General features: G+C 47.9%; 1 protein-coding gene across 1 annotated transcript; it reads right to left on the minus strand.

The window, feature by feature from the left end:
* Nucleotides 1-3,608: 3,608 nt before the first annotated feature.
* LOC123511347 lies at nucleotides 3,609-16,008 on the minus strand. The gene is made up of 2 exons (XM_045267150.1): nucleotides 14,281-16,008; nucleotides 3,609-4,005 (listed from the first exon to the last, which is right to left on the minus strand). Exons 1-2 carry the CDS (start codon nucleotides 15,256-15,258, stop codon nucleotides 3,622-3,624), a joined length of 1,362 nt encoding a protein of 453 aa, XP_045123085.1. The 5' UTR covers nucleotides 15,259-16,008; the 3' UTR covers nucleotides 3,609-3,621.

Consider the following 16,008-nt stretch of genomic DNA (forward strand, 5'->3'; position numbering starts at 1 on the left):
TTATGGAGAGGCGCCACAATATGGAGCACCTCCAGTACAGCATACAGTTCTGCTCTAGTGGAAGACATGTGTGCAGGGAGCCGCCTGGAAACCTCAGTGTCAGTGTAGAGATTGGCAGAGATGTAGTCACGGATGAACAGCCCACATCCAGACCTGCTGCCATTGACTGACCCATCACAATAAACATGAATAGCCTGAACGTGTGGGTACTTGGACAATTTAGTCATGAACATGTCTTGCAGCACATGAGGGAGCCAGTCCCTCTTGGGCTGATGCAGAGAGTGAATATCAACACTGACACGATGAGGGTTCCAGGCAGGTTGTAGCGGTGACATAATGTTATTACAGGCCTCGGCTACACCTACACAATATCTTGATGAGGTATGGTGGTGCAGGAGTCTGAGGATCATGATACAGAGAGGTCAGTGATCCCTTTAGAGAGTCAGAGCCCGTGCATAGTATCTGACTAACTATGCGAGAAGTAATTTCCTGTATCCTACACATAATACAGTTCAGCTCTGAGGACTTCAATTCGTGCAGTCCTGGGGCATCCCAAGATTATCCGCATGGCTTCATTCTGAACAAGCTCCAGGGGACGGAGTTGGGTGGCTCTAAACTGTATCAAGGCAGGGGCGGCATAATCAATCAGGGACCATATGACAGATATATAGAACATTCTTAGGGCTGGAATTCCAGCCCCAGACCCCTGTTTGCTAGCAGCCGAAGTGGTGCTAGCCGTGGCAGACAGATGTCTTGAACATAGTGGATGGCTTGAAGAGACTTCCTGAAGCTAATCTGAACACCCAGGTACTTGTGTATATGAACTCTAGGGATGGGAACATTGTTTACAGTGAGCAGCTGAGAGACCTTCCCCTTAGTTTTTTTTTTTTTTTTTTTTTTTTTTTTTACGGTAAGGCCTATAGCGCCTGTAAGCACACTTGAAGAGTGTATTGGAAGCGCTGTTCAGCTTCCGCCCATTAGTGGCGCAGGCAATTTTATTTATAGTGGTACCCATATTAGGGCCCATATCACCGCCCAAGCTCATCTTGATTGTAACCATCTAGAACCTGGGTATCATGGTGATATGTAGGTAACTTTAAACCACTCGACAAATGGCAAAGTGTTTTAAGGCTGTACGTGGTGGGATTCGAACCTACGCGTGGACGTCTGCCCGATCCCACGCTCACCACCTTATCCACTATGCCACCGCATTAATCACTAGTCCCATTTGGACACACAATGCTGCTAATTGTGACAAAGCTAACTGGAGAATCCTGGGTGTGGGGCATTGGAGGAGTATGTCAACAGCATAGATGATAACATGGGTGCCCTGTGGGAAGGAACAACACGCAATTTTGTCCATTAAAACATTGAAAAGCATTGGACTAAGGACTCCACCCTGTGGTGTTCCAAGCTCAAAGACTTCCTCGGAGGAAACTGCACCTTGAAACCAAACCTGTGCTGTTCTATTGTACAAGTAGTCCCTGATCCATCCTAATAATCTACCTTTGACACCTTTGAGGATGAGTTCCTCCATAATGACATCTTTGTTGGCCCCGTCAAAGGCACCCTTGAGATCGACAAAAGCTCTACAGGTAGCATCCTTATTTATAAGACACAAAACAAAACAATGACTTGTAGAGTGACCTTTTAGGAAGCCATGTACATTACCAGAGAGTACATGGCCTACCTTGTTCAATATTACCTGTTCCATCATCTTACACAGACAGCTGGTGAGGAAAATAGGGCGAAAGGTGCCATCACCTTTGGGGATTGGGATGATAGTAGCTGTTTTTCAAGAGTGAGGAAGCTTGCCTGCAGTGAGAGACATGTTAAATAAGTTCAAGATAGGGTTGTCTACCTTTACCTCCAGGGGAGCATTAAGGATATCATAAGTGATGCCATCCTTGCCAGGAGCTGTTGACTTTCCCAGTTTGACTGCCGAGAGGAGTTTGTCATGTGTGTCATGGTGTCGTCAAGCAGAGAAACACTGTGGTGAATCAACTCCATCCTTCATGGTCTTTGCTGATCAAACGCCTCCTGGTGTTCCACAGGAAGGCCAGAAAAGGATGAGGCTTCCTTCCATTGCAAAACGAGTTCTCATGCCCTGCCTGCAGGGCATGAGAACTCGCCTGGACTTGCTCCAGACGCTGTTGACATGGTGCCACACCTCCCAGAGGGACTGGGTCCTGCACACCTGGTCCAGGAAGGAGACCCAGTACTTCTTCCTTTCCTGCTGCCGCAGATCCGTGAGGTGTTGAGCCATGGTAACCTTGGCGTCCCATGACTCTGTGTCTGCTGGGTTGAGCTACCAACGTCTCTGGTAGGAAGCGAGCGTCTGTTGGCAGTTCAGAATCACAGGGTTGGCAGCGTGAGTCCAGCAGCGTAGAGCATGGGCCCTTGCCAGAACCCTAAGAGTCGCAATGAAACCCTTGATGGTGTGCAGGAGTCCGTCGTACAGTGCCTCTGCATCAGCAGGAGCCCTTCTACACAGCGTACCACGCCACCACATGGACGACAAGGCCCACCATCCTAGATGGCGGCAGTGTCAAGTGCTTTGTGGGAACTGCCAGGGCAGACTGCACAAGGAGGGTCATCTCCAGGGCGAAGTGGTTGCTCAGCAAGGACCTGACAAGAAAGGTTTTGGCAGTATATGTTGGCATATTGATAAGGGCTACATAGTCAAGTTTGCCTCCTTGTACATGTGTGGGTGCATGTTTCCCAGTAAACACAGCTGTATCTGTGGTGTTAAGGAAAGCCTTCCAGCGCACACCATTGGCATTGGTGGTGAGGTGGCTTCCTAATTCCTTATGCCTGGCATTAAGGTCACCCATGATAACACTCTGCTCCTCAAGAACATATTCAGGAAAGTTTGCAATATTTAAGGCACCAGCATGAATGTACATGTTTACAAAGTAAATAATTTCACCCAAAGTGTGCAAGCAAACAGTAATAAATTCAATACCCTCAGTGACCCCCATTTCCATGAAGTTAACTGGAATCCCATGTTTAATGTAAGTGGCCATCCTCCGACTACTGCCGTCACCACAACTGAGGGTGTGGGAGGCATAACCCCACAGCTCAGGCACCCTTGGCCCTACCTCCTGTAAGGCAATAATGTCAGGCTTATGGAGGACATGAGAGTGTAGGTCAGTGAAGTGGGCATGTAGACCATTGACATTCCATGTTAGGGTGCGGAAAGTCTTACTGTTCATCATGAGAGTGTTGCATCTGTGTCTTCAGGCCGTCCATATCCTATGTCAGGCGAGACACCTGCTCCGTCAGGATCTGTATGGCTGCCATCAGATGTCCCTGGTCTGGCTCGGGGTTGGCAGTCTGGGCTGGATTTGGGCTGGAGCAGCGCTTCTTCTTGCGGCTGACCAATGTCCATTCACCTGCAGCATCCTGATCACAGTCTGCCTCAGGTGATTTGCTCTCTGAGGCAGGGGAAGCAGGGGCCACCTGTGAGGGGCTCCGGGGTTGTTGTGTGGTTTCTTTGACTGGCTTGGCAGGGGCATCCATCCTTGGTGCGGGTGCAGCAGCAGTTGCACACTGCCCTGCAGCATTGTCCTTTTTCTTGGGTGGGTTGCACAGGCTATGCTGGCACACGTCACTCTCACCTTAGTCCCGCTGAGCACCGCTCGCTGGAGATGGGGTTGGGGCCACAGGGAAGGTCCCACTGCATACTGTGTGCTGCTGGTTCTTGAAGGCGGCAAACTCATTACTGAGACCAGAGACTGTTGCAGAATGGATGCACACTTTGGCAGCTAACGCACTCACCACCGCCATTAGTTGCTGGGTGGGGTCTGTGGCAGGCAGTTCCTGAGTGACGCCTGGCTGAGGCACTGTTTTTGGAGGCACAGGGAGAGGGGGCACTGTAGCGGTGCGCTGCGGCAAAGGCGGGAACACGGCAGGTGTGGCCGAAGTGCCAGTGGTGGAGCAGGAAGGCTGGGACAGGTGAGGGGCAGCGGCCAAGAAGGAGGGCTTCGTCACCCAGGCAATGGTCTGGAGAGAGAGAGAGAGAGAGAGAGAGAGAGAGAGAGAGAGAGAATATTAATATCGAGGAAGAACCTGACACTCCAGCCACCCCTTCTACCTCCCCTACAGATGATGTCGACGCTCCAACCTTCAGTGAAGATGTGGACAATGAACAACAGGAGTACATGACGATGGATAAAGAGGAACTTGTATTCCTCACTTTATGCCTAAAACAAGAAGTGATGGAAATCAAGAACACTATCCAGTCACTCACACTATAGATTGACTGGATAATAGAGAAAAAAGCTCAGGTAAAGGATATTTTAGAATTCATAGAAACAATAAGCGACGCGAGAGATACTGACACGAGAATTAAGAACCACCCGCACCATAGGTACCTTTTCTAATGCATCATGGATAGATTAGTCATGGGCGAAGATATGCAGCTCATCGGAGAAGTGGAAACAACAGTGGGAGTCAGATAACACGAAGGGTCTTCCTCCCAGCCGCTTTGGATTAACTCCTCGTACCTACACCACCGCCACCGCCACCAATACCTTATCCACTGCCGCTGTTGTCACCATCACCTCTGATTCCCCTACTCCTACCAACAACAGCAGCACCGCAAGCTCTGCCAGCTCCACCTCGTCTACAGCCTCCACATGAACCTCCACGCCTCCACCACAACACAACAACCTGGCAGCAGTTAGAAATCATACAAACATGTCAGGTGGACGGTGGCAACAACCAAAATCAAAACCTCATGCGGGCAGAGGAGCGAGAACGCCACACAGAATATCTCCACTTGCCAGCCAAAATGCTACCCTCCCTCATCCCGGGGCCAAAGAAAGTGTGAATACTGCATGTGTCCAGGCAAGAAGGCAAGAATGCTTCACACGAGCAGTAGACGCCAGACAGGAAGCCATCCTGAGGAGGGTATTAGCTGAAGGGAGGAGAAATGAAAATCCCCCTTACCCAAACCTACAACCTCAAGCGCCCTTTCGAGGTAAACCAAGATGGCAATGGGAGGAGCAGCCAAGGTAACAGCGGGGATGGACCCCAGCCCTCTGGGAGGGAGGATATTAACGACTACAACCCGCCAACACGCAGAAACATCACCCACGCCCCTCATCTCAACAGTTGTGTCTGCCAATGCCCTCTGACTCAGCAGTTAAGGCAGTATTATGATTTTGAAACAATTCAACAGGTTATGAATCATGATCCACCCCAGTGCTGTGAGATAATTTTTAAAGTGTTGTCAAGTTTTTAACGGTTTTGGGTTTTTTACTGTTAAATGTATGTATATTAGTATTTCCTTGTGCATAACATTTCATTTGTGTTCTTTTAGCGTTTATTTAGGTTTTGTTTTTTATCTGTATTGTGAGGTTGTCATTTCAATTTGTTTTATGGTATGTTGTGTTTTTGTGTCATCTTAAAAATTGTAGAGTCTTTTGGTTTTAGTTCGTTAACTTTTATTTGTAGTATGCTTTGCAGTTTTTATTAATTTTCTTTACAGTTTTAGTTTGCATCGTTTATTTTCTTTTATGTAATGTAATTGGTATTCAATTGAATAATATTAGTTTGTTGGAATTTATTCATGTATAGGTATAAAGTATAATATATTGGACCAAAGGTATGCTGTAGGCAATATAATTGTAACTTACATATTTGTGGTCAATAAACATTTATCTATGTATCTATCTATCAGAGGGCTTAATAGCAGCGTTGGGGATCTCTCTCATAACTTTGTATTGCGTCAAAAAGCTGATATTGTGGCACTCAGTGAAACGTGGCTGAATGATTTAGTGGAATCAATATTCGAGAAAATAAATGGATACACCAATTGGGTGAGGAAGGACCGAGAAGGCAGAGTTGGTGGAGGTGCGGCTGTTTGTTTTGAAAATGACTTCCAGACCCAAGAACTGTCAGTAAACCTTCCTCAGATGATGGAAGCACTATTCTTCCGAATAGTGTTGGCAGACAATAGTGGCTTGCTGCTCTGTTTATTATACTGCCCGCCCAGGCAAGGTCGCTCCTCACTCAACTTCCTGGCGGAGGAACTGGACAACTTGCTCCAACACCACGGCTGCAAGAATGTCCTCATTGTGGGAGATGTAAATTTTCACCTGGAGCAGCAAGCATACGACAATTTAGTGACAGTGTTGGGCCTCACCAACCACATCACATTAAATGTGCCTATCGTGGGTATGAAATTTTCATACCCACAAAAGGGGAGGGCTGCTCAACCCAGTGTTATCAGACCTTCCTGAGGAAAGAATATCATGTCAGCAGCTGGGTAAAGTGGGGAGCTCTGACCACCATGCCGTGCTAACGAAGATACACCTGCGCGTGGTGAGGGAAAGAGCTGCACCTCGAACATGAGGGACAAGACATGAGGGACGAACTGGCAGCCACAGATTGGCAGGCGACACTCTCGGGAAACGCGGAGAAGGCTCGCGCTGTCACCTCACATCTTGTCAACCTGCAAGCCCGTCATGCCCCTCACCGCGCTAATCTCGCCAAAGCCTCAAACTCCCTGTGGTTTGGCTTTTGTTGCCGGGAAGCTGCCAAGGCCAAACATGAAGCATGTAGGAGATACAAGCAGCGCCCCTGACAACACAACCTCGCCTTACATCGAGCTGCTTGTAGGAGAATAACAGCCACCTCCAAGTGGCCGAGGAAGCACTGGGAGCAAGTAATAAAAAACAAGCTCATTGGTCCAGGAGTGGGTGAAAAAACGTGGCGGGCGTTGGTCAAGGGGAGGCAAGGGTTGTTGCGGCAGGACAGTGTCTCCCCCCTCACTAGGCAGGATGGATCCACTGCCACAAGCAGTGAGGATAAGGCTGCCCTCCTTCAATCGAGTGTGGCACGCAGGACTTAAAGCTAAGCTCCAAGCTAAGGGCATCGACGGCAGTCTCCTGATGTTACTCAAAGATTACCTCCAAGGAAGGACACTACGAGTAGTTGTCAACGGGTGGACCTCATCTCCCACCAGTATCGGAGCCTCAGTTCCACAAGGCTCAGTGCTAGCCCAGTCCTGTGGAACATGTATATTGACGACTTCCTGCGCCAACTCTCTGCAGTCAAGGCTTACGCTAGCGACTGCACAGTCTCCTTCTCCTACTGCCCTCAGGACAGCCAGCGCGCCGTGGCCAACATCAACTGCCAGCTGAAGGCAGCAGAGGAGTGGGAAAGGGCGTGGCAAGTCACCTTTGCGCCTGACAAGACACACGCTATGGTCGTCTCACGATCCCCTGCTGCTTCATAGGCCATGGAAGGACAACTGCGGTTTGAAGGTGAGCGGCTGTCTCTCCAGGAACACATTAAGATCCTGGGAGTCACCATAAGCCGTGAGCTGCGCTACGACACCCACATCACATCTGTAGCCCGTCAGATCTCACAGCGTGTGTCAGCTCTCCGAAGGGTAGCTGGCTGTCTGGACCCACGGGGCATCTTCACTCTCTCTCATTTATATGTATGATTTACCGTCTAAATCTTCGTGGCACAATATGCCACGACTATTGCGAGTCTATTAAGGTCACATATATGGTAGGCAGCCTCGAAACATTGACATAATACTGAAAATAAAGAGCGTAACTCAGGCTTTCCTTTGTATTTTCAATGGGCGGTCGGCAATGTTTTAGGTGTAAGGGAGCTAGGGGCAGCAGCGGACCAATAGCACGTTGACCTCACTTTTGTGACGTTATGCCGCTTCCTGATATAAAACCTCCTTGCTTAACACCTAGGCACTAAAGACCGCCATTTTCAAAGATGGCGGCGCCCAACAGAGTGTTTGAATATACCCCTTTCAGGGGAAAAGCGCTCAGGAATAGCGTCTTGCGGCCAAAAGCGCCTTAGGAAGTTTCAAGTATGATGGCCCCTGGAACATAATGGGGGCTAACACTGACCCTTGTGGTACTTCACTTGTTATTTTATCCCAAGAAGAATATGTATGTCTGATCACAGTTCTCATCTCTCTGTCCTTCAAGTAATCCCTTATCCAGTCTAACAAAGTTCCTTTCAGTCTTCCTATGCTCTCTAAATTCCAAAGTAGTCTGCCATGATGGACTTTATCAAAAGCCTTTTTTTTTATGTCCAGGTATACTTTGTTCACCCGTCCATCCCTTCTATAATTCTTGAGTAGAAACTAAATAAAGTTCGACACACATTACCTTCCTGCCTTGAACCCAAATTGTCTGTTCGATGTAAATTGTTCTTCTTTCACATATTCAACCCATTTTTCTTTCATAACAATTTCACATGCCTTCCGTACAAAACTTGTAACTGGCACCTGTCTGTAATTTAATGGCTCAGTCGATTTTCCTTCTATGAATATTGGGATTATGTTGGCTCTCTTCCATTCTAGTGGTACTCTATACCTTCTTTTAATGAACTTGTAATCATTTCCCAAATTGGATCTAACAGCTGCTCTTCACATTCTTTTAGTGCCCAGCCTGATTCACCATCTGGCCCGAGGATTCTATAATATAAGGATATAAGGGTTCAATGAGCGGGTTAGAGGAATTGATTAGGGAGCTGAGCTTCTCACATATGGCGCGCGGGTCACAGGTAGTAAGGGGGTGAGGGATGGGGGTGTCCATCAGCGGGAGATGAGCGCCATTACAATATTCAAACAGTCAGTCAGTCACGGGAAGGAGCGCAAGGCACATCAGCCATCGCCCGCCTCCGCCTGGGCCACACCATGCTTAGTGCTCACTTGCACCGCCTACGTCTGTCTCGTGACCTCTTCTGCCCTTGGTGTAGGACTACCCCTGAGGCTATGGAACATTTCCTACTTCAATGCCCATGCTTCCACTCTCAACACGCTGCACTACGCATCCCGGATCTCTGCCCTGGCCATCACAACACTTGACCTGCCCACCCTCCTGGCGGCCTCAGGCGTCCACCGCTCATGACAACCTGCTGTCCTTCGCCTTACTTGTGCCTTCTTGAGGAAGACCAGCTAGCTACCACGCCTGTGATACCCACACAGGACTATCTCAGGGCTCATAAGGATACATAGATTTTTGTGGCCTCTTTTGGATCTTTATTAGCCCTGGGGTAGTCCTGTCTGGGTATCGCAGTCGTGGTAGCTGGCCAGTCTTCCTCAAGAAGGCACAAGTAAGGTGAAGGACAGCAGGTTACCAGGAGAGGTGGATGCCTGAGGCTGCCAAGAGGGTGGACAGGTCGAGTGTTGTGATGGCCAGGGTGGAGAGCCGGGAGCGTTGTGCAGTATATTGAGAGTGGAAGCGTGGGCATTGAAGCAGGAAATGTTCTATGGCATCAGGGGTAGTCCTACACCAAGGGCAGAGGGGGTCACGAGACGGACGTAAGAGGTGCAAGTGAAGAGTATGGTGTGGCTCAGGTGGAGGCGGGCAGAAAACGCATATATATATATATATATATATATATATATATATATATATATATATATATATATATATATATATATATATATTTAAACATGTTTTATTTGCTTTATAAGTTCATAACAACGAGAGAATGCAGGGAAAAATTAGGGGATGGGAAGGAAGTAAGGCAGAAATCTTAAGTTACTCCTGAAAACGTTTTCTATGAAAGTACTCGCTTCTAACAGATGGCAGCACCGTTGCTGTCCTGCAGACTTTAACCCACACCACTACTTCCTTTCTGTATCTTTCTTGATCTGGCCCAAGGATTCTATAGTATAAGGATATACGGGTTCAATGAGCGGGCTGGAGGAATTGATTAGGGAGCTTAATTTCTAACAGATGGCGCGCAGGTCGCAGGTAGTAAGGGGGGTGAGGGATGGCGGGGTCCATTAGCTGGGGAGGATGAGCGGCGTTACAAGATTCAAATAGTCAGTCAGTCACTGGAAGGAGCGCAAGGCACATCAGCCATCACCCGCCTCCGCCTGGGCCACACCACGCTCAGTGCTCACTTGCACCGCCTACGTCTGTCTCGTGACCCCTTCTGCCCTTGGTGTAGGACTACTCCTGAGGCCATGGAACATTTCCTGCTTCAGTGCCCACGCTTCCACTCAACATACTGCACTATGCTCCCGGCTCTCTGCCCTGGCCATCATAACACTCGACCTGCCCACCTTCCTGGTGGCCTCAGGCGTCCACCCCTCCTGGCAGCCTGCTGTCCTTCAGCTTACTTGTGCCTTCATGAGCAAGGCCGGCTAGCTACCACGCCTGTGGTAACCAAACAGGACTACCCCAGGGCTCATAAGGATCCAAAAGAGGCCACGAAGATCTATGGATCCTTATGAGCCCTGGGGTAGTCGTGTGTGGGTATCACAGGCGTGGTAGCTGGACGGTGTTCCTTAAGAAGGCACAAGTAAGGTGAAGGACAGCAGGTTACGAGGAGGGGTGGATGCCTGAGGCCGCCAGGAGGGTGGGTGGGCATGTCCAGTGTTATGATGGCCAGAGCAGAGAGCTTGGAGCGTAATGCAGTATGTTGAGAGTGGAAGCGTGAGCATTGAAGCATGAACTGTTCCATGGCATCAGGAGTAGTCCTACACCAAGGGCAGAATGGGTCACGAGACAGACGTAGGCGGCGCAAGTGAGGAATATGGTGTGGCCCAGGCGGAGGCGGGCAGAAAATGCATATATATATAAACAAACATGTTTTACTTGCCTTATAAGTTCATAACCACGAGAGAATGCAGGGAAAAATAAGGGGCGAGGAGGTGGCATGAGAGAAATCTTAAGTTACTCCTGAAAACGTTTTCTATGAAAGTACTTGCTTCTATCAGACTCCACATGGAGTCATTAGTTAGTGGTTTTGAAAAAGGGCGCTATTTTTCACACACCTGGCTCCCAAGGTCTGTGGGTCTGAGTTGAGTGTCTGGTGATCAGATTTACAGGAGGACAAGTGGGCTCCTCGCTGGCGATGCTCTTTCCTTCCTAAGTAAAGGCTGTGACGCCAGGTGGACCCACGAAGTCCATTGTGAAATACTTACTCATGAACATACGTAGGAGGGAAAACATTGTTTATAGGCCTGTATATGTGATATACAGGGCCCTAGTGCCTCTAATTCATGCTAATTATGTTCTCTGGGATTTGATAAGAATCCCTGCCGTTATTCACTCGTTCTACATGTATGTAATAGTTTTTACTATTTTTCTTCTGGTTTCTTTCATAGGTAAATTTGACATGTCGCATCCCTGTGTCTCGTCTGATAAGAGATTACAGCAGCTGTTGGCTAAGCAAACTGTTGATCTTACTAGTCAGATAACATTGACTGAATAAAGGCCGAGATTTAGTAAATCATGACAAAAAATTTTTTTTTCGATTCGTTCATATTATAGTAGGAAAAAACATTCAGAATTCATATGGTAAATGAATCATGGGCCTATGCGTATATGGTAACACTCATTCTGACGCATTTAAATGGACATGACTGGCATATGCCACGAGATAGGCATGACGCAATAAACACTCTCTAAGCATTGTAGTATATTGCCTGTTTTTCCTTGTCATTTTACCATTAATAATAGTCTCTGTGGTGAGGCTTCACCCCTCAAATCGCTCGCCTCCTTTCCGCCCAAGGAATATACAGAGAGGAAGTTGTGGTGTGGGTTAAAGTTTAGAGGACAGCGACGGTGCTTTCATCTGTTAGAAGCGAGTACTTTCATAGAAAATGTTTTCAGGAGTAACTTAAGAAGATTTCTCCCATGCTTCCTCCCCGTCTCCTACTTTTCCTGCATATATATATATATATATATATATATATATATATATATATATATATATATATATATATATATATATATATATATATATATATATATATATATATATATATATATATATATATATATATATATTGTGAGGGGTACCGCCTTATTTCCATTTTATTTCTTATTATTTCGTGTGTATGGCGGTCCCAGCACAGCCTCTCGCTGTTCCGGTGTGTGGCCACCCTCCCCCTTTTCTGTTCCCGCCATCTCGTTGTGTCTGGCAGAAAACTCCAGTACCGAGCCAGTCTTTAGCCGAGGTAGACATGTTCGCTCTTGGGTTCTTGGCACAGTGTTGAGACGCGTGCTGTTAGGCTGTTCTGGGTGCTCAACAGTCTCGGTCTGGGAGTTGTGCCCTCCTTTTGGAGTAGCTGGTTTGCTGCTGGTTTGGCCGTGACGGTGTGGAGCAACGGGTTTGTTGTTCCAGGGGAAAGTGTAGCTGGTTTGGCTGTATTTCCCGTGTTTTTGGCGTTTGTCCCCTCTTGGTGAGTGGCGATGTGGAGAGACGTTACTGTCTTGTCCCGATTGTTTTTTTTAGGTGGCCGTGGTCACCAGTGTGGTTGGTGGGCGGCTGTGTGCTACCATCATCGTTTTGTATAGTTTCTGTAGTATACTGTTTATAGTGGCCCTAGCCACACACACTGGTTGTCTGGTGGGAAGCTTCATGCTGTCTTCCAGTCGACGTGCAGTAATCGTCTGTGCGACCTGTTAGCTACGAGTATCTTTACTACCTGCGTGGCTGGTTGTCACCCGGAGTTGGTAGCTGGGCTTGTGTATACCACCGGATGTGGAATACGCATCGTGTCTTGTAGTAAGCCGTAGGCACGGGGAGTCAGTCTTGACAGGTGCTGGCAAGCATCTGTTGCATTAAGTAATATAGTGATATACACTGCGCGTCTTGTCCCAGTCTGTAGGCACTTACAGTCTGAGTACAAGACGTGTGGAGAGGCATTAATACTTCCGTAGAGAAGTGGGTAGAATTGTCCTTGTGGGCAGTTTTCTCTACGGAGTATTAAGGACTCGGCCATAACACATAACTTATATACCATCTCTAAAATTCTACTTGGTTTGGTGTAGGAGAAGGAGTTGCTAAGGAGATTCCCTAGCAGTGGGGGAAGTTATACACTCCTGGCGACTTCTATTTCTGTAGTATTATTTGTCTACTACTAGGGGCTGGGTGTGCAAGGCACAGGGAAGGGATTGGTACATGCTGGTGTCATTACTACATCCATAGTAGGCACGAGTGAAAGCGGAGTATCTCGTCGCCTCTCAGGGCAGCTGTGACGCCATGAGGGAACAGCAGTCTATTATAGTTTGCACATTTTCAGCAGAGAGAACCTGAGGGTTGCGGCTGCTGTGAAATATAATGTTGGGGACCCTGTGGAGCGTCATACTCCCCGGTGAGCAGCAGTTAACCGTAATAATATATATATATATATATATATATATATATATATATATATATATATATATATATATATATATATATATATATGTGTGTGTGTGTGTGTGTGTGTGTGTGTGTATATATATATATATATATATATATATATATATATATATATATATATATATATATATATATATATATATATATATATATATATATATATATATATATATATATATATATATATATATGTGTGTGTGTGTGTGTATATATATATATATATATATATATATATATATATATATATATATATATATATATATATATATATATATATATATATATATATATATATATATATATATATATATATATATATATATATATATTACGAACCGCCACCCACACAGCAACAGCTGGGGACACCCACACCCGCAACCACGGGGCAAGTTAGGGCACCTAAGGTCCTTACTTCAGCTTCCAATGCTGCAACCGTAACTCACTCTCAGCGGCAGAGACCAGGACAGCATTCAGGACGGGAGCAGCACAGGAATAACATTGATGAGAGTCCGTGACTAGCGAGAGAAGCGAGGCACACAACTCATAAGACTCAGGCAGACAGGTAGGACCGGCAGGAAACACTTGGTACAGCTTTTTACGTTTACTTGGGTAACAACACAGTACTAACAGGCAATACAGGGTATTACACAGGGCGAGTGCGGAGACGGAGAATGAGAGCGGGGACAGAGACAGCGAGAGAGAACAAACCGGCCTCACAGGAAGACTTGGTAGACGCCAAGAGCGGCGACCAACCATTCACCAGCAAGCAACCAGGCCTAGAGTAGAGCGGGGCGAGAGAGTGGGGCGAGACAGCTCGTGGGGACAGAGACGGCTGGCTTAAATACAGCCGCCCCCCCTTTGCAATACTGCCATTGGCTCGCTTCTAAGCCAATCACCGCTACTTTATCCACCTGCATGGCCATCACTCCCAGTCCCCACTTCCTGTCTCCCTCAAAAATATCAACTCCATCTTCACTACTTATCACTACCACCCCCTCTTACGCCGCGGCAACACTGCCCTCCCCCACGAAAAATAGTCGTCCCGACTATTCACTGTCACAACACAACACACTCTACAACATATTTTTTTATACTGCCTTAACCCACCACCTCACTGTTGCTTCTCACCTCACTTGTCCGGCGACAAGGGTGGTCCCTGCTGGCCCCACAAGAAATATCCTTCCTCCACGGCAGCCCACAGACGGCCAACGTGGACGATGTGCCGCTGCCTGCTTGTGACAACGTCCAGCTCGTAGGTGACGGCTGCGAGTCGTTGTGGAGCGGTGTATGGCCTTTCCACATTGCCAGTAATTCTCTGGTGGAACTACATACCTCCAAGTCCACCACATGTGGAGATAGAACATGGTTTGCTTCACCCGCATCTCCGTCCACCTCACGGTAGTCATTGCTCGCCACTACCTGCCATCCACATGCTGTCCCAGTGTCATCTGCAACCTCACCACCGCAGCTACTCACCGCTGCCTGGCGTTCACGGGCTCTCACAGTGGCATCTGCAACCTCACCTTCCCTCATGACTCGGCAGTGCAGCTCCAGCCTCTCGTCTTCGACATCTGAACTCGTCACGGGGCTCTCGACCTGTTCAGCAGCGTCCTCCAGGATCAGCGGTAACATTTCCTCACATACCTGCATCTGCATCCTTCCAGAGTCCACACACGCTGCACTCTGAACCAGGGAGTCCAGCCCCACCAGACAGGGTTCCTCCATGTCGGCCACGAATGCTGGTAGCTTCTCCACGCCACCCACCGTGATCGAACACATCACGGGGCCTCGTGGCATCGTACAGTGGCCAGTCACACCACACAGCTGCCACTCTGCCACATACGAGTAGAGGTCTTGCACTGCCACAACTTCTTCCCCGACGACTGTCTTCGCCGCAACAGTGTCCACCACCTCAGGATACAGGCGGCCATCCACCACACTCTGGACGACTTCAGTGCATCCTTCACACTGTTGTTTCCCTGCTATCAGTTCTTCCTTGACTTCTTCTGTCTGGTCCTGCTGCAGCCTCTTGTCGCTTTCCAAGGTGAACTCTCTTGCTTCCCTGACTGAAGTTAGCATCTCCCCTCTCTCATCAGGTCCATTCATATTACTACTGCACTTGTTTCTTGTTTTATTTCACTTATTTCCCGTTTTATTTCACTCATTTCCTGTTTCATTTCACTTGCCGTTTTGTCCATTTGCAAATATATTTCACTTGACATTTTGTCCATCCGTACCATCATCACAGCGAAGAAGTTTTTCCACTCTGGCTCACTGCCTTCTGGCATCTCACTGCCTTTCACGTCTGAGTCTACCATTGTTCATACATACCCAGTAACCTCGCAAATCAAACTTTATGAACCACCGCCCACATAGCAACAGGGACACCCACACCAGCAACCACGAGGCAAGGCAGGGTAACCAAGGTCCTTACTCCAATCCTTCCAATGCCGCAACCGTAACTCACTCTCAGCAGCAGAGACCAGGATAGCATTCAGGGCAAGGGTGGCACAGGGATAACATTGATGAGGGTCCATGACTAGCGAAAGAAGCGAGGTACACAACTCACAAGACTCAGGCAGACTGACTCAGACAGGCAGGACTGCCAGGAAACACTTGGTACAGCTTCTTACGTTTACTTGGGTAACAACACAGTACTAACAAGCAATACAGGGTATTACACAGGGTGAGTGCTGAGATGGAGAACAAGAGTGGGGAACAGAGCGGGGGCAGAGACAGCAAGAGAGAACAGACTGGCCTCACACAGGAAGACTTGATAGACGCTGAGAGCGGGGACCAGCCATGCACCAGCAAGCAACCAGACCTAGAGCAGAGTGGGGCGAGAGAGCGGGTCGA

Source organism: Portunus trituberculatus, chromosome 31 (assembly GCF_017591435.1).
Source record: "Portunus trituberculatus isolate SZX2019 chromosome 31, ASM1759143v1, whole genome shotgun sequence".
Taxonomy (NCBI): Eukaryota; Metazoa; Arthropoda; class Malacostraca; order Decapoda; family Portunidae; genus Portunus; species Portunus trituberculatus.

Bases quoted from the DNA above. Each gene is read 5' to 3' on its own strand.
- LOC123511347 (XM_045267150.1), bottom strand. From the start codon at position 15,258: ATGAATGGACCTGATGAGAGAGGGGAGATGCTAACTTCAGTCAGGGAA. The intron at 4,006-14,280 runs GTGAGAAGCAAC...CTCTCTCTCCAG, and splicing joins CTTGTCGCCGGACAAGTGAG to ACCATTGCCTGGGTGACGAA.